Source organism: Taudactylus pleione, unplaced genomic scaffold, assembly GCF_031769625.1.
Source record: "Taudactylus pleione unplaced genomic scaffold, aTauple2 ptg000711l, whole genome shotgun sequence".
In the NCBI taxonomy this organism is placed as follows: Eukaryota; Metazoa; Chordata; class Amphibia; order Anura; family Myobatrachidae; genus Taudactylus; species Taudactylus pleione.
This window is the reverse complement of record NW_028285113.1, coordinates 14902086-14924917: the sequence shown is the minus strand read 5'-3', so window position 1 is coordinate 14924917 and position 22832 is coordinate 14902086. Positions and strand designations below refer to the sequence as shown.

At 42.6% G+C, this 22832-nt stretch overlaps 1 protein-coding gene across 1 annotated transcript in view; it reads left to right on the top strand.

The window, feature by feature from the left end:
• The first annotated feature begins 317 nt into the window (after positions 1 to 317).
• RDX (radixin) overlaps positions 318 to 22832 on the top strand; it is a 43055-nt gene continuing 20540 nt past the window's right edge. The window contains exons 1-8 of the mRNA XM_088456740.1: positions 318 to 410; positions 1024 to 1119; positions 4437 to 4711; positions 9633 to 9716; positions 11415 to 11561; positions 14297 to 14393; positions 16496 to 16659; positions 22219 to 22349. Coding sequence (XP_088312866.1) covers positions 348 to 410; positions 1024 to 1119; positions 4437 to 4711; positions 9633 to 9716; positions 11415 to 11561; positions 14297 to 14393; positions 16496 to 16659; positions 22219 to 22349 — 1057 coding nt within the window. The 5' untranslated portion in view covers positions 318 to 347. The remainder of the gene's footprint in view (positions 411 to 1023; positions 1120 to 4436; positions 4712 to 9632; positions 9717 to 11414; positions 11562 to 14296; positions 14394 to 16495; positions 16660 to 22218; positions 22350 to 22832) is intronic.

Here is a 22832-nt window from a genome sequence, read left to right as displayed (position 1 = left end):
GCTGCTGCTGAATAACCCCAGAGCAGAGGAGTACACCACTGTGTCGTATTGTTTTCAGTGAGATTTCCTAATTCCATGTGACAAGCGATAATGTCACATCAGTCACATCCTGTTAGCAGCAACGTCCTGGTGGAAATGTGAGAAGAACTAGTTCTAGAACCTGAAGGCATCAATGTCTGGTTCCTGTCTGTGCCTATGGCTAGTAATTAGACTGGCGATTTCACTTCTGTTATGTCCGGGTCAATTTAAATGTGTGGTTTTTTTTCTTTAAAAAGTAAAATATTTTATGGCTAACTGCATGTTTAATTTTTATTTTTCATATTAAGATAAATGTACGGGTGACTACCATGGACGCGGAGTTGGAGTTCGCCATCCAGCCGAATACGACTGGGAAACAACTCTTTGACCAGGTAAGCTGGATAGCACCTATTTGTGTTGTTACTCTGTTATTTTCTGGGTATCGGAGATCTCTGCACAGTCAGAGCAAGTCACCAAGACTGTTTTACGCATTAATGTACAAAGAAATCTGATCCCAAATGCCTGAGTCTGGTGTTTTACCTTTTATCATTTCTTATAATCCAAAAGCTCTTTAGCCACTAACTGTATTTTCCTATTGTAAGTTAAAATGCATCATTGCTACTTTAAAGTGTAGTAGGGTAAAAAGGCAAAACTAAATGTACTTCTCTCCTATGCTCCTGTCTACGTCTGCAGCATGCCTTCCAGTCTCTGCAGGGAGCCTGCTCTGATTATCAGAGGGTCACTATTCTGGTGGCAGCTATTTTTGGCAAGGACAGCTTTGACCACAGTGATATTGTGACCACCCCCTATGACACTCTGTGGATCTTTTGATTGGGAGTGAGGCGGGTAGGGTAGGCTATTCTGCTACAAAATGGTTATGGAAGCTGTAGTTCCAACTGTCTTTAAATATAATCATTGTATTGAACTATTGCTGCATGCATTAGTGGTTTTTCTATATTGTGTTAATGTTGGGTTTTGTCTCTTTTTTTTTTGTCTGCTGTTTAGGTGGTAAAAACAGTTGGCCTACGTGAGGTATGGTTTTTTGGGCTACAGTACGTGGACAGCAAGGGTTACTCTACGTGGCTAAAGCTAAATAAAAAGGTTTGTTGGTTCCTTATTTGGCTAAGCTTTGATCAGTAATGCCCCTTGATTTTATTTATTCAGTCTGCATCTTTTTATTTTTCAATTTTAAGTGTAATAGTTTTCTACTGCTATACATTAAGAACCTACAATCCTAGAACAGGAAAAACTAGATTAGGGAAATCCAGAGTGGCAGTTATAAACCATTAATCCCAGTGTGTCATAGTCTCGCAACAGATCGGGTGGTCCCTGTATGGCTTCAAATAGTTATTTATTACCTCTGGGAACTTCCAAATCTCTAAAGATGGAGAGGGTACTAAAGGGCGTCGGTGTTCTGGCCAGAAAATTTTTCCAGCCGGGCGGCATCAAAAAGTGACCGGGTGCTAGGCGGTTTCTTGCCGGTTGGTGCACCTGCAAAAAATAGAATGGGCAGAACACTGTTATGCATTATATAGGTATAAACACATATTTACACCCCACCCCACAGCAGCAGGGGGTGGGCGTTCCTGAAGATCACCACCACTTCTGCAGCTGCCTAGTAGAAGAAGGGGTGACCCTGGGCTGGGGGAGTTGTGGCAGGGAGCTCAGACTGTGATCAGCGCTAATCAGTCTGTCACTGTGCTTGACCAGCCAGGTTGCCAAGGGGAAGGGACACTGGGCTGGGGGAGGTGCGGCTGTGGCAGGGAGCACAGACAGAGATCAATGTGTGACTGGCCAACCGCTAGATTTTCAGCAGCCACCAGGATCAGGAGACCATGCCTGCCCCTATGCTTCCTCCACAGCCACAGTATAAGGCAGCCATGGCTGCCCGGCCAGCTAAACTGACTGATTGCCCTTACACTGCGGCTGGGAAGAAGCAGAGGGGCTGGCACGAACTCCTGAGCCCAGTGGTTGCCAGGCTGATAGAGCCAGTCCAAGAGAATACTTTTAACATGGCGCTTGATCTGTGCGCCTTGCTCTGCGCCACCGGACCCAAAGGAATAATAGAAACAGCAGAGAATGGAGATCCATGTGCCGGTCAGCCTGGTGATGGAAAGTGTTGTTCCACACTACAGACAACACCGGGGAGTGGCTAGACACTTTTCTCAGCCAATGGAGAGCCAGTCAGGGTAGAGGCTGCTGGCGGCGATTGGCTGGGGAGATGCAGTTGGCAGCAATTGGCTGGGGAGTCACAGCGAGTCCTAGGCGGGGAGACGGGGGGTGTGAGTGCGAAGTGCCAGGCGGTAGCTGTTTCCTGCCGGGCAATGCGCCCGCAACATACAGCCTGGGTAGAACACTGGGCGTGAAAGAGACCTGCAACCTTGAGTACCTTCCTTCTAAAGGCCGCAAGGAAGACTAGAAATATCTGCATTACCACCTTGCAAATATTGTCAACACCAAACAATCTGAGCAGAGTAGACCATTGATTTGCAGAGATCTCAGATTCTAAACAATCCCAGGAAAAAACCATGTCTACAAAAAAGACAGAAATTTTAGATTTTTTTTTTTTTTTTTTTTCGTTATTGAATTTTTGATTGCTGGTATTTTCACTGTATTTTTTTGGTATGTATGGGCTGACTAGTGGCTACTGCTTAATGTTTACCGTACCAAGGTCCCTGAGTGCCCCTTTTTCACTTGGCCTTAGATTAAATATACAATGAGTCAGACAGTAGTGTGGGTGTATTGAGCTGTATATACTGCATGATGAGGGCAGTTGCCCCTTTAGAGATCAGTGATATCTATAATAAGCACAACATCGTAGAGTCTGCATCACAGGAGTATCCTGCTCTAAGTGAGAATGGAGTTTACCGTTGCCATGGTGGAAATGATCTCTATAACGACAGCTATTCTAATGGTGGGTACACATCAGAATGACGGGCAATCGGATGATGGTGGGGACATATTCTCTTTGTCCCAGATTATCCACGATTACCCGTACACACTGCGATTTACTAAACAACTGAACGATATCTCCTTCAGTCCCTTATTAAACTGTACCACCTCATAGCCTATATCTTCTGATTGGCCGTGCAGCACAGCCAACCAAAAGATAATGTGAACAACCCGAGGGAGCGTGGAATTGTGCATACACACAGCACGATTTGTTGTTCCAATTTGATTGGAAACGAGAAATCGTGCAGATATTGTCCCACCTAACCCTTACAATAACTAGAGCATAATTCAGAACCCTGTAGGTAGGGGATCACTTTGTTCACAGACCTTCCAAACATAAATCTTAATTTCTTGAGTAATTGGAGCTTTCTCTAAATGCAGGATTCCTACACCGTGACGTCAAGTTTCTTGGGTCAGTTGTAGAACCTTCCTCTTCATTTCCTGTTCTGGAGAACTGGTGCAGTCTCCCTGGGCAGCTCTCGCTGCTCATCATAGTAATAGTAAATACAGTGTCACGTGTGCTAATATCCTTCATAACATGAATATATCATTGTTTAAAAGTTGCTTTGTATTCATTCTGCAAACTCCTCTATGGTGGGTTTTCAGGGGTTGTATGTGGTTATTATACGTTCTAATTTAAGTCCTGTATGCAGCTGTAACTTTATATTGGGAAATGGCAGGGCTCCTTTACTAGCACAAATATTAAGTATATAAATAAAGCCACATTAAATAGTCCCATAATAATAATGTACTGTACATATGGAAACGGTGAAGAAATTACACAAACAAAATAATTTTTAATAAACTAAATCATGGTCTATTATATTATGCAGGTGTGAGGCATAACCATGTAAAAATATTAAATAGGACTTCTGACCTACTATCACCATGCGTGGCAGGTAAAGAGGACAGCGGCCCAGCAGCAAGCTTAGTGTGGATCGCGGGCAGCCCTGGGACAAGCGTAGCGTACCTTGAGTTGGTTAGCCCAGAAGCAAGCTTAGTGAGTCGAACGGCCCAGGGGCAAGCGTAGCATGGATCCAGGGCGGGCGGCCCAGGGGCAAGCGTAGCAGGGCTCCAGGGCGGGCGGCCCAGGGGCAAACGTAGCATGGATCCCTGACCAGGGGCAAGCTTAGCATGGATCCCTGACCAGGGGCAAGCGTATTGCTCTCGTCGTTCGTATGATTTTCTTTCAAATGTTACCTGAAATTTCAGGTCTTGGAAAACTAAAAATAAATACAAATGACAGCGCTATTTAGGGAACTGCTACACTCTTGCACTGTGTAAAATCTTTGTTGCATAATCCTACGCTTTGTATCTTGTCCTGCAAAATTAATTTACCACAGTACTTAACCCTGTAAGTATTTCATAAGCTGAACCATTCTAAATAATAATGATGGTAGTAATAATGGATCTGGTGTTGGAGCGGTCATTTTAATAGGAGCTAATGTTTTATGATTTCTTTTCAGGTGACTCAGCAAGATGTCCGGAAGGAAAATCCTCTACAGTTCAAATTTAGAGCTAAATTTTTCCCAGAGGATGTATCAGAAGAATTAATTCAGGACATAACCCAGAGACTGTTCTTTTTGCAAGTGAAAGAAGCGATATTAAATGATGAAATATACTGTCCTCCCGAGACTGCCGTCCTCCTGGCTTCCTACGCTGTGCAAGCCAAATATGGGGATTACAGCAAGGACGTCCACAAACCAGGTTACCTGGCCAATGACCGCCTGCTCCCTCAGCGGTAAGTGGGGAGGGGGGAGCGAGAGTCGGGCTAACAGATATCCTATACCATTCTTCTAATGAATGGAATGTTTTCTTGTTATGGAGTATTGATTCTCATGTTCTTAGAGAATAGGAATGAAATGGAATCTGTAAATTACATGTCCTCCTTTAGAGAAATAAACGGTTTGGACTTATTTTCCTCCAGGGCTGCAAACAATAGCTTTTGGTAACTAGCACAGATTTGAAAGCACAATTTGTGAACCAGTTTACCTTCCGTAAATGTGTCAGATCCTGTCCTTTTGTCCTAGATCTGTTGGGTATTTAATTCTTCTGTGGGAGCTGTAATGTGCTGAGTGATGGCACTGGGGTAGCCGCTATTAAATACACTGTTAGAAGGGATTTTTCCAATGTTTATTTTCTGCATGTTCACTAAAACACTGGCGAGGTCCCTAATTTCTGTGTCTACTAATGCCCGTGTGGAATGGTGACGTAATCAGTCATAGTAATGTAAAATAGGCTTCCATTAGATAGTGAATAATATGGTTACAGTATGCAGCTAGATTATACAAACTGCTGATCATGCCTAGCTACAGCCATACTGTAAGCCCGGATGGCCTGGATGGCATGATTGCTGTACCCACTGTAGTGTGTATGGATTTATATCTCTACATATAGTGTATGGTGATTACTATGGCAGTAGCGGTCTGTCCCCTATTCACAACTTGTAATGGAGGATATAAGAGGATGGATATAAAAACGATATTTGATCACAATACAGAAACGCTTAGCCAGTGTCTCCATGTAAAAGCCAACTCTGGTGATGAAGGAATTCTCTTTACTGTACGTTAATAGGATGTGAGGGCAGGCTTGTTCTATTCAGCAGGGAGAGCTCCAGGAAACTATTTTAACATTGGTTTTAAATGTGGTATGTTTCATTGTAATGTTACTTTAAATAGATTAATCTTGTTTGTTTCTGGTCTGTCTCTGCTTTTATACCTTTTACTTACTGTAACATGCTGCAATTCCAGTGTGAAGCTACTAAGATCGGATCCACTGGATGTATGTTTGCTTTGTAATATTACACTAAATAAAACGGCTGTATTTAGTTTCCCCCTCTTGGTCTGTTGGAATATAGAACCCAGCACTGTGATGCTGTAGGATATGACTGGTGGAGCTATGTAACCAGAATACTCTCTCTACACACAGACACTCTCACTCACTCTCACATACACACTCACTCACTCACTCTCACTCTGTCACTCTCTCTCAAGGCCCCCATACATCAGCAATTGATTGCAGCAATCGTGTAATTTGCAATCGATTGTGTATAAAAATCTTTCCCTTTTTTCAATCGATTGTGGCAATTCTGCAATCATTTAAAAAAGGGAAAGATTTTTATACACAATCGATTGCAAATTGCACGATTGCTGTAATCAATTGCTGATGTATGGGGGCCTTAACTCTGTCTCTCTCGTCTGGCAGCATCCACTTTTCTTGGTTGGTACAGTATGTTGGTCAGAATATGGACACACAATAAATGGAGAAATTAAAACCCTTACATGTCTTCAGTCTCCAGTATGATTTAACATATAGGGGTCTAGTTACTAAGCAGTGTTAGGAGACAGAGTGAAAAGTGATAAGGTACCAGCCAATCAGCTCCCAACTGTCATCTCACAGGCTGTTTGAAAAATGACAGTTGGGAGCTGATTGGCTGGCACCTTATCACTTTTCACTCTGGACCTCATTCAGAGCCGGACGCTGTTTGCGGTCGTTCGTTTTAAAAAAAGTGGTGGCTATTCAAATGAACCGTTCGCACTTTGCGGTCTGTTCACGCCTCTAAGTCTGAACGAGCGAGCAAAACTTGCGGTCGAAATTTTGATAAAAACGCCCCCTGGCCGCTCGCATCATACGTCATGTCCGCTATTTATTTGATTAATCGAGTACATCGAACAGCGTATGAACTGCTCGCTATTCTTGTGGTTGGTTTTTCCTACCACAGTTTTGCGAGCAGTTCTGACTATGTCAACCAAGTGACGTGGTCAATGACGCTGATGTATTAATTATGCACACCCATAAAATGCCCGCTTTGACCTTTAAGCGCGCCTGTGTTCTGATCTCCACTCCCCGTTTTCAAGCACCTTCCCCTGTTGCCACCCACATACGCCTCATTCTATCACTCAATTTTGCATGCCCACGCTATATAGCGAACAAACTATTTTCGGCCGCACTGACTGGTTCGCGCATGCGTACTAAAAACCGTACGCATGCGCAGATGTGTGACCATCGCTCGGAACGAGCGTACTGCCGCTTACGTGCGGCTCTGAATGAGGTCCTCTGCCTCCTAACACTGCTTAGTAAATAGACCCCATAGGGTCCTATGTATCAAAGTTTGATGAGAGAATCACCAACCAATCAGCTTCTAACTTACATTTTCTAGGCTGTGTTTGAAAAATGACAGTTGGGAACGGATTGGTTAATACTTTTTCTCTCACAATATTATCTCTCATAAAGCTTTGATACATAGACCCCTTAGTGTGAGCATCACTATCCCAAACATATATTTTGCCATTCTTGGGTCCTGGGGTGAATATTGGTTTACAGCTAAAGAAACCTTTATATGCTTTTCACATACTTATTGCATGTAAGCATACATGTGAGCATCCTCTCCTTATTAATGAGTTCACCTGAGGTGATTGCATGTGTTCTTGTAACAATGAGGGGCCTCCACTTTTAATTATTTCACTTGGACTCACGACTTCTGTTCTAGTAACACAGGGTGTGAAACTGGTACCTTTAGGTTGTTCCTAACAAATTTTTAATTATTTATTTACATATTATCTTTATGCTTGTGAGGACCTTTGACCAAAGAATTAGAAGTGCCCCCTTTTTCTAATATTGGAACCTTACTTGGATTGCATTTACATAAGGTTCTTCTGCTGACACAAGTTGGCGCAAGAATGCCTTAATAAATATATATATAGTTTGATATATCGTATATGTTTACGATGTGTACGAAATATCGTTCCGATCCACATCAGCAATATTATGTACGATATATCGTATGGTGCATACCAAGCTTAACAATGCTTGTTTGTTTTTCCATGTTTCGCTGGAGCACAGGTGTATTCGTTACGGCCTTCCACGTTGTAAGAGATCCACAGGTGGTGCTAATTATTTCATTTATGATACTGTGAGGAGACCTGGAAACTTGCACTGTTAAGCTGGCCACACATCTAAAGATGATCTCTCCAACCAGCCAACTAGTTGATTGGTTGGAATGAAAACCTGGTAAGGTATGAAAGCAAATGACAATCAGCAATTTGCTCCCAAACGACCGGAAAATGGACAAAAACTGTTGTTTGAACAAATTGTTTAGATCAAACATTTAACAAACTTGTCTGACGACCATTTTCATCTGTTTTCTGGCATTTAGGAGCAAATTGCTGATCATTTACTCCCATACGTTACCAACCAATCAACTAGTTGGATGTAAGTTGGTCTAGTGTGTGGCCAGCTTTAGGGCTTCCTGAGGACTGGAGTTGGTAAACACTGGCTTACTTGGGCAATTTTAAGGTTTATAGGAGACCTTCTTTAAACCAAAGGTTGTAAAGGTACATCTATTACAAAAGATTCTGCCAGATACTGAATCTGAAGTCTAATCTGTAAATTAAACTTAAGTGGGATACTTATTTATTTATTTAATGCTAGGGTAGGATTTGAGTGTCTTTTTGCTTCTTGTTTTTATTTTAATTTAAACATTTAGGGCCGTATTCAATTGGCGGCGAAAAGCAGAGATTTCGCCAGTTGAAGACTTTCCGCCCAATTCAATTGCAATGACTTTTCGTCTATGCGGAAAGTCAATGCTTTCAGATAGGCGAAAAAGATTCGCCTCTGAATGGAGGCGGAATAAAGTGCGGTTTTGGGGTGCAACGTAGCGGGAACCCCCTGCAGCCTTAGAACAGTCCCCCAAAGGTAAGCTGCGTCAATTAAAAAAACAAACAAGCAAACCTCTGACCACTCCAAAAGTACTTACGTTTTGGGGGCGAAAAAAACAAAGTTGGAGGACACACTTAAAAACTAGCAAAATAGACTCCAGGGGTCCCCCAAGTATGCCCCAGGTGTTTTTAAGTTTGTAGGTGCTTGCGGCAGGTGGATTTTTAAAACATTTTAAAACTTAATTTTATCAACTTTTAAAATGCTACCCCCCATTTTCATGTACCCCTATTTTGCTGGAACTACTTATTTTCACCAAAAAAAAACCTTCTAAAAGCTATTCTACACCACTTGTGCAACAACGCTAATACGGAGCTATTGAGAGCATTTAAGTACCCCAAATACCTTCAGCAGGGCTATTCGGGGGTACCCATAGTGATCCCCGATGTCGGGCTGTTTTTCCCGGTCTCTGGCAGGACTTTCCGCCTGTCCAAGTTTCGCCAGGCCCGTTTTCACGTCCTTTGCAATTAATTAGGGCGGAAAGCGGGGATACGCGCAAAACTTTTCCGGAGCCCAAACAAGCGATGTAGGCAGAAAGTACACCAGGCGAAAAGTCCAGGACTTTTCGCCGGCAATTGAATATGCCCCTTAAACACTCAGTAAAATAGCTGTAGAAATTTCATGCCCATTTTGCATTATTATTTTTTACTCTACATGTGTCAGGTGGAGAATGTAGGTGTGAGACAAAAAATTAAATCCTCAAAAAAAACCCAATCACAGATGGTGCCAATTGGACAACTCTCGGCAAAGGTGAACTGCAGTAATACATTGGGGTCTTTGGTTACTTGCACTGGAGCAAAGCAATCACTGTATTAATCTATGTGAAGATCCTATTGTGTTACACACAATGTCAGCTTAGCCCTGAACTTGAACTTTGCTAACATTTGGCCTCCGGTTATTTTTTTTGCTGTATAGATTGGTTACTCATTGTTACATTTTTTTTCCAGTGTTCTGGAGCAACATAAATTGACAAAAGAACAATGGGAAGAAAGGATACAAACCTGGCACGAAGAGCATAGGACCATGCTAAGGTACGGACGGTTAGACTGCACCCCAAGGGCTGTTTGATTAGTGAAGAATTGTCGATTTGTCTCATCATTAAACATTTCCGTAACCATTATGCTGATTAGCTGTAGCAGTCTAACACATACCTAGCCAAACTCTGAGGGATCAATTTGATTACATGCAAACTTATCAGGGCGAGGGGCAGTGTGCACATCTCCTGGACGTACGGTAGCCAAACATTGTGCCGGGTTCCTGCGCACTTCTATGGAGGTGCGAGGTAAAAGGCACAATATACTTGGTGCATTTCTCTAGAGAGTCTGAGGTTCCCCAGAGTGCAGGAAACATTTACTGGAGCTTTGCTATGAGAATACCTACTTTGTTTTCTAAAGGGCCCTGACCTTCAGTAGGCGGTATGTGCTCTCTAATAATACACTAATGTCCTCCATACATTGATTTGAAGAAGTCAGTGAGAAAATGACATATATAACTTAGAGGGAATATAGTGCTGTTTGCCTCTTTTATGTGTCTAATTCATATTGCAAGCACATTTATCATAGAAAACCTACATTAATTGCGACAGTCCATGGTGACTCACGTTACATAGTGACATACAATGTAGCAAAACAATTAGCATTTCCTGTATACAGTGATTTATTTATTTATTTTTTTGAAGCATGGCCTGTTTTATCTTCTCAGTAAATAAAATTAATTTCACATCAATTCCCTTTGCTGTTGATAGCCTTGCATATACTTACTATGTCACTTTGTAACGTGAGTTACCATGGAATGACCCTTCTAAAGAGTAGCGAAGCTGCCCATCGTATCCAGTCGGCTTATAGCTTCTAAAAATGTGAAGTGGTTTTGTTGCCAATAGCCACCAATTAGATTGTAGTGATCATTTCTCTATTGCATTCTAGAAAATGATGGACATAATCTGTTTGATTGCTATGGGCAACCAGCTGTCTACTTTAGAAGCTTTGGTGAGTCTATCCCAAAGTGTTAATGTGTCACGTAAATATCAAGGGAGTAGTGGCTAGGTACACACTGCTATTCCTGTACTTGGTATTCTCTCTAAGACAAAGACATAAAGGACATGAGAACTGGCTAGTTGGCTTATGATGTGTAATGGGAAGAATTGGCCATGTATTGAAAACGGGGGTGGTAGTAGAAATCTGGCTACCACAGATGTGTAAAGCATCGGCGGTGAATTGGCCAGATGAGAAACAGTGAGGATGTGAAATTTGCTGGCTAGAGTCTTGTTAGAAGTAAAAAGGGGGCAGGGAAGGGGGGGTTGTTAGTTAGCCAGCTAGTGACGTGTAGGACACATCTCAGGAGCCCTGGCTAGAGGAATTGTCTGTGCACACCGGTGGAAGGTTTCCTAATGGCATACAGTGCAGTCAGTGTCTAAGGGGTCTATTTACTAAGCAGTGCTAGGAGACAGAGTGAAAAGTGAGAAGGTGCCAGCCAATCAGCTCCCAACTGTCATCTCACAGGCTGTGTTTGAAAAATGACAGTTTGGAGCTGATTGGCTGGCACCTTATCACTTTTCACTCTGTCTCCTAAAACTGCTTAGTAAATAGACCCCTCAGTCCGCTAAGATATGAAGTCTGACATCACTGTACAGTAAGCGGTAGGGGGTTGTGCAAGAAACTGTGTATTGTATATGAATTTCAAGGCATCAGTACAAATGAAATATCCTTATTGTGACCTTTGTCCGTCTGCAGGGAAGACTCCATGATGGAATACCTGAAAATTGCCCAAGACCTTGAGATGTATGGTGTCAATTATTTTGAGATAAAGAATAAAAAGGGAACAGAGCTTTGGCTGGGTGTTGATGCTTTAGGTCTTAATATTTATGAGCATGATGACAAGTAAGTGAGAACATCTAATTTTCTGTATTAAATCGTTCCTCGTCTTTTTATTTTAATACTAAAGCCCAGTGCTAATTATATATTCTGTTATCCTCTTTTATATATTTACTTGTGTATGGAAAGATGTCTGTTCAGTGCTGTCATCTATTTTATACTACCACAATGTCCGTTCAATACTATGTCACCCATTCTATACCACCACCCAGTCAGTCCTGTGCTACGCCACCCTCTGTATACCACCACCCAGTCAGTCCAGTACCATGCCACTCTCTTTATGCTGCCACCCAATCAGTTTAGTACCGTCTCCCTCTTTATGCTGCCACAAACTAATTTTTGTACTATGCCACCCACTTTATGCTGCCATCCTGTCAGTCCAGTACTGTTACCCTTTGTTTGCTGCCACCCAATCGGCTCGACACAATGCCAGTCTCTTTATACAACTATCTGTTCAATTGAGTAAAATGCCACCCTCTTTATGCTGCCAATCACTCAGTTCTGTACTATGCCACCCTCTTTATACCTCCACCCAGTCAGTCCAGTACCGCAGATGGAGCAGGTTTATGCAGTGCTCTTGTTAATACAACGTAAATGCTTTGCTTTGTGCCATATCCGTTTTGCCTACTGAATAATAGTGTGTGATGCACCAGAGTGGATTTATCCCATCACACATCAATCACTGCTTTGCTTGTCTCTAGGAAATGCCCTAGGTCTGTATGACTTCTCTTATCACAATTAGGCAATTGGGATAATTACACGGTCTGCCACAGCATACACTAAACCTTTAGCTGCACATTAACAGGCTAATGTATAAACCCTGCAAAATCAATGATTGGCATGGTACAAACATGCTCCAACCTATAGATTATATAGGAGGAGATATCTGCTAAATGTCTTTCATAGATACATGAAGCTATTCTGACGAGGAAAGGTAAACCTGCTCACAGGCATACTACTGGTTTGTTAGGGTCCTGCCATCATTTCTATAACTGTCCAGAAACTGGTTGCGAAACGGCATTTATCATGTGGTGTTGGTTTTTTTTTTTTTCTTGTGGTTTTTTTTGTATATTAAAGATTATTCCATCTTCAGAAGACTCTTCAAAAGTAATTATGTTCCCCTGCTACTTTTAGTGTTTGTTTTATTTATAATTCTGGTCCCGATTCAGAGATGGTCGCTATAGCAACAGCCACTGCGTCTGCAAAAGCCGCAGGAGGCGTCTCAAGGGAAAGGACACCTACCACAGGCTTCTGTGATCCGCTGCTGCGTCGGAAGACCCAGCATCGGATCAACTGCTTGACCATCAGACATCTTAGTTTACTCAGGATGTCAGGCCAAATGAGCCAGTGAAACTGCGTCCAAGGAGTCTGCCACTGGCTTCGGCATGCCCAGGAACGTGGGCTGGCGCCCTCATTTGCTGTAACGCTCCCTGACGCTGCCCCCAAACCCCAGCAGAATGTCAGTCAAGCTTTTAAAGCACTGTGAGCGGCATCGCAGCCCCAGATCTGCACATGCGCAGAGCCGCTCCTGCGCAAGCATAGATTATTTACCTTCGGGGATTTACGTAAATATCAGATTTGGGTAACTCTCTGTTTTAGGCACTCTTTACTGTATTTTGAGAGATTTACTTCTTCCATCTGGAAGAGTTGGCTCTTTGGGTGGTATTCAATTGTTTTAGGGCACCTGATCTCCCGTCTAAAGTGACAGGAGATCGCAGGGCGCTATTCAATTGATGCCCATTATGGCGCTGATCGCGCTCATAGAAGTCGGTTTTAGCCCCGTAAAACGGCTACCCCCGACCAAAGAGCTGGGCGCGATCGCGAAAAGTGCCGTTTGGGCGCCCAAATGGGTCACATTTCGCACATTTTCAGCTCACACTTTAAGGGGTACGAGCAGAAATGGTGCGCCGGAAATTGAATATGTCCGTCGAGCGTGAAGGAGGGTAGAAACTAGGGATGTGCAGGCTTGGATAGGTTCGAATTTTCCCGCCAAGTTCAGATTTTTCCCGCCAAAAATCGGGTCTCAGAAAAAGGCAAAACGTCATCTTTCATGGACAAACATCATCTTCCAGGGACAAAAGTCCATGAAAGATGACGTTTTGCCTCTTTCTGAGACCCAATTTTTGGCGGGAAAAGTCGAACCTGAGCCTGCACATCCCTAGCAGAAACAATTGAATTCCACCCTTTTATTTTGTTATTTCACTGTTGAAAGGCAAAACCACCCTGTGCTCCCTAACAAACTACAAAAAGCACAACTAAGTAACACAGCTGCCTAATGATATACAGAAATGACGGTCAGTGCAGAAGTAAGTCCGGAAGACAGAGCAATGTGCTAGTTGCAGTAGGTCCATGTGCAAGTCAGTGAATGAAAGTTCTGTGAAGGGTGAGACCCCCATCAACTGGTTAGTGACTAGTATAATAGTGCCCTGATGCTAATGTAATCATAGGGTAGTTACACATTAAACTATGGGAAGTTTTTTTCACATACAAATAGGATTTCTGCTGAAATAAAAATATTTAAATGATATGTTTTGCAGAATTTGGTCTTTAATTTGATGCAATTGTGGGTTTCTAAATGAAATGCCTCATATGTCTGTTTGCTACTGCATATTTATCATTCTCTGTACGGCTTATTGTGAAAACACGTTCCCCTGGCTTTCAGCGCCCTGCTATTTTACCCACCGCCACAGAAATGTCATGTCATCGTGCTGTAAACATCTCCTATTCTTCCCTCCCCTCAGGTTGACACCTAAAATTGGATTTCCTTGGAGCGAAATCAGAAACATCTCGTTTAACGACAAAAAGTTTGTTATAAAACCAATCGACAAAAAAGCCCCGGTAAGAGCTTTTTTCCTATGGAACATTTGCTATTGCCAAACTTTTTTTCCTTCACACACGTCCGTGCGGTGGTGATTAAATGCTCTGTGTCCTTCTGCTAGGACGTTCTGTCTTTTGTGTTCCCTCTGTTTAGCTGCTGGGGTGCTCTGTGCCTAAACAACTCCAAATAAATCTTTCACCTCATGTTTGAAATGCAGAACATAGAAGAGACAAGAAAAATTCCGGTATTTGGGTAGACCTACGAAAACCTCTAGCTATCGTTTTCTAGACTGGTACTACATAAATAACTAGAATCTGATTGGTTGGACAGCAGCCTCCTCTTTTTAGATGTTTCAGTAAATCCTACCCCATTATGTCCTCTGTTAAAGTGATAATTTCAAAGTAACCTATTCGTTTTACAATCTCGGATAGGCTCGTGTGAATGGTACGTGCCAGCGCCGGTCGTAGCGGGTCTCTTTCCAAAGGGGGCGAGCTGTCGATGTTGATTGACAGCTCGCCCCGTTTGGAAGGCGGGCCGGGGGGGTGGCAGCCCAAACGGGGGCATTCCCATGGGATCGCCTACCGTTTGGGGGCGGCCCCACTGACATCACTAGTGATGTCAGTGGAGAGCTTCCGGCTCAGACAGAGCCGAAAGCTCTCCGGGGCTTACGACAAGGTAGACCCTACCCTAGGGTCTCGTCGTAAGCCGCGATGGTGTTGACCATCGCGACCATCACCTTAGGCGGTCGTAAGGCTGTGGGTGTTAACCCACAGCCTTACCACCGCAAAGGAGGACGTCTTGAAAATTCAAGAGGTCCTCCCCTCATTCAGACCGACCGCACGCTCTGTGCGACCGGCTCTGAATGAGGTCCTAAGTCCCTTATAGTGCACCAATAACCCACAGACCTCTAATTCCGGATACTCACTAGACCAGTGGTCGCCGTCCTTAATTGAGGTGTGAGCTACTTTAGCAGAATTAAACCTCCTGAAGAGCTACTAAAATTGTAGAAAAAAAATCTGGCTAATAACCGAACAATTGAAGGTCATTTAAGGAAAACTTTAAAAAAGTTTAATAGAAAACAACAATGCATTTAATTATTACAGTGATATTGTTGTAGTTTGTAAATAAAATTTAAGCACAGGCACATTTCACTGTTAATTACAGGCTCCAAGGAGGTACGGGCAGTAGAGGAGCACGTGTCAAAGGTCACTTCCTCCTAGTTTACTCGGCAGTACTGCAGCTAGGTGAGCTACCAAAATTAAGACCGGGAGCTCCCGGTAGCTCGCGAGCTACAGGTTGTGGAGACCACTGCACTAGACGATATGTTGTACGATCCCGCGGCTCAGGCCAGCATATCGGGCACATGGTCTAGTGTGTGCCCACTATGCGTGTTCCCGCAAGTCGTTCATCAGGGTTGTTCCATCGGCCTGTTTGCACGGCCGTTGGAGCGACTCAGCTGCCGATGGCGGCAAGGTCAATGGTGCCGGTGAACAATCTATTGGGCGGTCGTTCACTGGATCGCACAGTGGGCGTCGCATTGGCGGGTCGCTTAGCATGTACCCAGTGATATTTAAGGTTTTTGGGTGAATCTGTACAACTGGTCAACACACACAAAATACTCTGTCACTTTAAAAAAAAATAACTATAACATATAAAAACAGACAATAATTAATTTGTATTGGTGTTTACCCCTTTTGATGCTATACAGCTAATTTAACCCTAGATCACTCGGTTTTCTTCAGCAGTCCTGTAATAGATTGGAGTCAGTCTATATAATTGATGGGCAGCATGAGGCCACCAAGTCTTCACACGCAGCCCCCAGCTACTTCTACTTTGTTCTCAAATTTGTTAGCTAGAACTTATGTTGACCGTTTATTAGACCTGATGATATGCGCATAGTGTCTCTCTTCCATTGGTTAAAAAAAAGGTTATGCGCATAGTGTCTCTCTTCCATTGGTTAAAAAAAAGGTTATCATGACTGTGTGGAGCTTAAGCGATATACAGTATCCCTGGGGTTGGCAACCATTTTTAGACAAATGTGTCGGTGTAATTTTGCTGTAATGGAATTATGGAAAGGACGTGAGAAGTAAGTAAATGTTTTGCATTGTTCTTTTTTCCTTAGGACTTTGTATTTTATGCTCCCCGTTTAAGAATTAATAAACGTATCTTGGCCCTGTGCATGGGCAACCATGAACTGTACATGAGGAGGAGGAAACCGGACACGATCGAGGTGCAGCAAATGAAAGCTCAGGCCAGGGAGGAGAAGCACCAGAAGCAGCTGGAGAGGTATTGTGTGGTTGTGTGTTTCTATGGCACTGCTCAGGAAAGCTGGCCATTTTCTAGATCAACAGTCTACCCACTATGAAGGCAGACATTTTGTGTTGGTCAACCAATATTATTGGTGATGCAGCCCATAAAAACACTTGTTGACCTCCGAGGCACGAGGAACACACGTTTGTCCCATACTGGTTTCCCTACTTCCTAGTGAAGCAATAGGTTAATTATTGGACCAGCTTACAAAATGGCCGCCTTCATTGAGTGTAGGTGCTGAGTACTTGAGGCAGTGACTAATACAGATCTTAAAGCTGGGTACAGATCAATGTGTACCCAGCACGATGTTGCGAACGAAGTACACATTTGCCGTTGCCGGGTCCGATGGGGGGCGGAGGGATGCGCCATGGTGCTTTCTGCAGCATGGTGTCGTTGGCAAAATCTCCCATCGGCCATGCAGTAGGGCTGACGGGGGATGTCGCTAACGACCCGCAGAGCGCATATCATGGGTACACACTCGACATTGTACTCGATATGTCTCTCCGATTCACTGGATCGGACAACCTATAGTCTAGTGCGTGCCTAATCTGATATATTGCTTGCCATAAGGATAAATAAGATAAGCACACTGTTTAGCAGACTTACCACTGCGGCTTTATTCAAACATTAATTGCAATGTAATCTCAAATGGCAAAATACACATCTTGGTGACTAAAAGGTTCCTGATGTAGAATTTGTTTCCAAAACTAGAATAGCTGGCATCGAGGTTATCCATTGGCTTTTGTAAATGAAGACTGCCACAAGTCTGTGCGTGGCACATACCAGCCAGCTAAGGCCTCAGTCCCACTGACATTACATGCCAGTGAAACATCACGCCAAATGTAAATACGCTTTACATGCGCTTGTTGATTCCATTCTTGCATTTGTTCAGTAGGCTGTTTCCCCAGTGGGGCTACTTACATTAGTGGATGGTGCTTCAGCATTCTGAGGGCAAATGCAATGCTCCGTAATTTGAGTATTGTTGCAAGTGGATGTTGTAATGGCGGTAAAAACACAATATACAAATGTGTTCCCCGTCCTCCCTTATGATGATAAATGTATACTCATTACTTTGTTTTATAGCTGTAACAGTACAGTCTTTAATATTCCATATAAACAGCTTTTTAAATAATTTTACTAAAAGTTCAGCTTCAATTATGGTGCATGAAACCTGAATAGTGTAGTTATAATGCTGAGACTTTTTTTTATTTTTTGCATTTAATTGTTTTTCTAGGGTATTGTTTTTCTTTTCGTTTGTAATTGCTTTTCTTATTTTGCCTGTACCAATATATAATATAATGGTCGAGCCTCCTTTTAACCTTGTGATTGATGCATGGAAATTGCTATAATTGGTATTTCTCAAAACCAACTTTTGCAAACCCCCCCCACAGCCTATGTACAGATGTGCGCACAGGTTTGGCTGTAGTACTTGCCGTATCACTGACAGGATCCACTCTCATTCTTCAAATATAATGTCCAACCAGGGCCGGCTCTGTGCAGGAGGGGGGCGGATTTGTGACCAGGGGATTTTCTGAATTAGGGTAGGGGCGGAGTTACAGGTCAGGTCAGCAACCGATCAATTAAAGACCTTTTAAGATCTTCCTCTTCTAAAGAATGAAGATCGTGGAATAAATTGGCTTAATTATTTCCCAGCTTCTTCCTTAGATGTGCTGCTTGAGGCTCTTATGTCTGGTGCTGCTAAATGCCATTATAACAGTGGAGATGTACACAGTGCAGGTAATCAGTGTCAATTGGTGAGCAGATTAGACTAGATTATATTATACAGATTTGCAACGGCTGCTTCTAGATAGCTGCATATGGTATGTATTCAGGACATCAGCAATATTAGTGAACGTCCTCAGTATACATTTCAGATTTTAGATGCTACATTCATTTGTTAGAATATCTAATTAGCAGTCCTGCCTACATGTGTAACAGAAGTAGTTTTATAGCTCTGCTGATCGGGTAGTGTAGCATTGAATTGTGGACGAACAACAGGGTAGATGTGTAGAATTATGTTTAAAAATAATTATCTGTATTTACTAGCATGCGATTATTACCTCTGTAAGATGGAGTAGACCTGCCCTTATTGTATATATTTGACCAAATCCTGATTATTATAGTAAGCAGCTTAAAGTCTCTGTTTATGTGTCTCCTGTGCTGTCTCTATTACTACTTTAACTGTATGATTTTTTTAATTTATTTTTTAAACCAGTCATTGATTGATAGCACAACAAAGTTCAGGTATTCTAAGAAATTCTGCCTAGATAATCTAATTTAAGATGACTGTTTCCCGATACATACATACATACAGTCACTTATGGCTCTCAGCCCAGTCGTTATTTATGGATATTACTGTGGCGTGTGTGACATGACCCTACTGCAGCATCCACGCCGTCAGTGGTGGTGGGTGCTGGGTTTGGTAGGTTACGTTTGGCACTTTGGGCTCTATTTATAAAGATGTTTCTGTAGCTAGTGGTACTATTCATATTGCTTTGTGGTAATAATTATACTATTATTTTTTTGAAGTAATTCAAAAACAAATACTTATTTTGTGCAATTTTCTTTTCCTTAGTGCTGCGATATTCTGGTCACCCGGGGAACTTTAGTAAAACTCTCAGTAGGGCTTTTTGCTGATACCTCTGTGTCGGTAGAATGGATTGGCAGGCAGGAGAGCCCGTACATATGCACTAAATTGAGACACTTGTCTCCACACTAGGAGTGCGCAAGCCGATGAGGTCACACATGCACGGCCAACACGTCACCTTTCATCCATATTACTCATGTGCGAAACGTTAAAAAGAAATGGTACTGCACATGCAAAATTTACAAGTGTTGCGGATTGCCATACTGTGATGGCGTTATATTTTCATCCGGTCGCTTTCCTCATACCTGTGCATGGGGAAGAGTACTTAGATAAAAATTGGGAGATTACAGGAGAAATCTCCAGTTTTCCTGCGGTATCCTGCTACATGAATAGTCAAAGCTGTGAGATAGCTGTTTATCACTGAGAAGGAAAACTTTTCTCAGCCATTTACATATAAGGCCTTTGTCACAACGACAGTGATATGTCTGCAGAGCGGTGATTTTCAACTTTTTTCCACTCATGGCACACGGAGCGAGATGGTGAAATTGCCAAGGCACACCAACAATTTATTTTATTTTATTTATTTTTTTAAAGGAGCGCTTTTAGCATTAAAAAAAATAGTATTAAAACTGTTTACAAGTGCAATAAATACAATTTATATTCATTGCGATATTTATATAAAAAAAAAGTGTGTGTGTGTATATATGCATGTGTGTGTATATATATATATATATATACATACATACATACAGAGAGAGAGAAGGATATGTATGTGTGTATGTATAAATATATGTGTGTATGTGTATATATGTTTTTTTCTTTTTTATGAATTTTGGTATTCTGATCACTGAAAACAGATATCATTGAAAAAAGGAATTTAATAAAAAAATATAACATCTATGAGTAGAAATAAAATGTCTTTACTTAAAATATTAGTGGGAATCCTGGGCTTGGTGACATCTCATGAGATCTCTTGTGCGAGGTCGCATGGTTTACAAGCATATCCTCAAATCCTCCTCCAATGTCTTTCCTCTGCAGAGTACAGAAGGCGGCCTGGGGGAAAACTCCTCCAGTGTCAGCTCTGTGGACCCAGCTACAGCGTGGCACTCCTGTGCAGGCATACCTGCTGGAAACCGCTGCTGTAGAATAAAGTAGTGCCTCCAGCATCACTCCTGCTAGTTGTGCAGATGGGGTTCATTTAGTTTTCCTTTATATGCAGATTAAATAATTGTGTCCAGCGCTAACCTATTGTATTAAAGTATAGAAGGGTTGTGTACAACAGTGTAAAAGTAAATGTGAAAATGACAGATGTAACAAATGATGTTTATCAAAATAAGTATTGTGTGTTAAGGAGTTGCTAATACTGCTATCCGGTGTATTAGTAGTAATAATCAATATTTAGATGAGTATCCAAATATTGTAAAAAGAAGTTAAAGTTAGAGTTCCTTGGCATTGGCTCTGGTGGGTAGATAAGAGAGCTCCATTAGGGTGCCTCTTTCCGTAGACCACCAATAGGTGTCTACGTGCCCCTAGGCCCGACTGCAATGATCCCTAGTGACAAGGGATTGTCTCTGGATAGGTGTGTGTGCACCTATGTACAGGTGCAGGTAACATAAGGTAACCCCTGTAGGGGGTCCCTTTCCGTATAGCACCGTGTGCATACGTCTCCCTGATGACCCCTGTCTAGCAACCCGTGGTTAGAGGTGGTATTGTTATGTGCATGTAGCTTGTTATCCGGCTAGTGTGGGGTATAGGTGTACCCTTGATCAGGGCTTACCTTCCGTATGAATGATCGTACGTACCCTCACTAAATAGGTATGATGCAGATGAAAACAATGTGCTAACTGGTGTAAATGAGACAGGGGCGGCGTCCCATTTCCTTTATATGCAGTCTGCACGATTCCTGTCACTATCTCTCAGTGGTATAACTAGAGGGAGGCATATCACACTTACAGTGCTCCAGTGTTTATTAGGATGCAGCCAATCATGAGGTATAAGCGACATCATTGAGGTACGCGGCACTCTGTCATCTTGCCTTTTACTTCATGCTTCCATGCTATTTCTTCGCTAATTGATAGACTGCGTACTGGTTCACCCCACAATATGGCTGCATGCCCTGGCAGCCATGTAGAAAGTGGAAAAACGCAGAACTGCTGCGCCAAATACTTGCCGGAATTGCATATCCTAATTTGTACTGGTGGAGCTAGATTTTGGCCTAATTGCATGGGTTTGGGGTGGAAGATTGGGAGTGCTGAGGAGCAGAAATGTGACACAGCCAGTAGGTGGTGTTGGACAGAGTGAGGGTCTTCTTTAGTAAGGGGTCCACTGTTGTGCCAAAATATTTCATTTTGTGTAAAGGGATAGTGTGGGCTTTGCAGGTGTTTCTTGCTGTGCGAAAGGTGCAACACACTTGTATATTTGATGGAGATTGAGCCTTTTTCATTGGGGTCATTGGGGTGTTCCTTCCATCTTCCATTTCCAGACTCAGTCTCGCCTCGCCTGGAGCACCAGGTTTTCAGCAGGGACCAAAAATGCTGGGTGGGTGACGTTTAGTGTCTATATTCCTCACTATGTGCTGGACGCTGACATCGAGGGTCAGCACCTGGCGGCAGTGTCTCTGCTGCTCCTCTATGTTAGTAATAGTCTGGGAGAGTGGTGATTCGGTTCAAACCCCTCCCAATTCCTCACCAGTGCACTTGGCTCTTTCCTCCTAGACAATGAGGAGGGGGATGCCAAGATTAAAGGTATGATGCTCCGATATACTGAATGACTATACAGAAGCCCATGTCCCTAGCATTCTGGGTTAAATTATAATGGTTTGAAAATGTGCAGTATCAGTAGAATAAATGTTGTGGCATGCACAGAGAGGACGATGCCCCTACACTGGGCTGGAGAGCTGCTCTCCTCCTTCCTCCGTCTCACTCCATCCTTATTTCTTCTCGTCTTAGAGCACAGCTAGAAAATGAAAAGAAGAAAAGGGAAATAGCGGAAAAGGAAAAAGAGAAAATAGAACGTGAAAAGGACGAGCTGATTGAACGTCTCCGACAGATTGAAGAACAGACATTAAAAGCACAAAAAGGTAGTGTTACATTTACTTTTTTCTTCTCTTCCATCCTACCTGACTGAGGCAATGCTGTGCCTTTGGGTGTAGCTGTCACTGTGCCCTGGAGCAGACAGGTCAGTGAGTCACACCACCTACTGTGTGCAGGATCTCATTATAAAGAGTATTGGTGCAGTGTATTGTTACCGTCTAATAAGTACCATCAAAACGTACAACTTAAGCTGCATACACACGTAAACATTTTCTGTCCAACCATCCATCTAGTTGATTGATTGGAATGAAAATCTGGTAATGTATGGGAGTAAATGATGATCTGCTCCTAAATGCCAGAAAACAGATGAAGATGGTCGTCAGACAAGTTTTGTTAAATGTTTGATCTAAACAATTTGTTCAAACAGTTTTTGTCCATTTTCTGGCGATTGGGAGCCAACTGCTGATTGTCATTTGATTTCATACCTTACCAGATTTTCATTCCAACCAATCAACTAGTTGGATGATTGG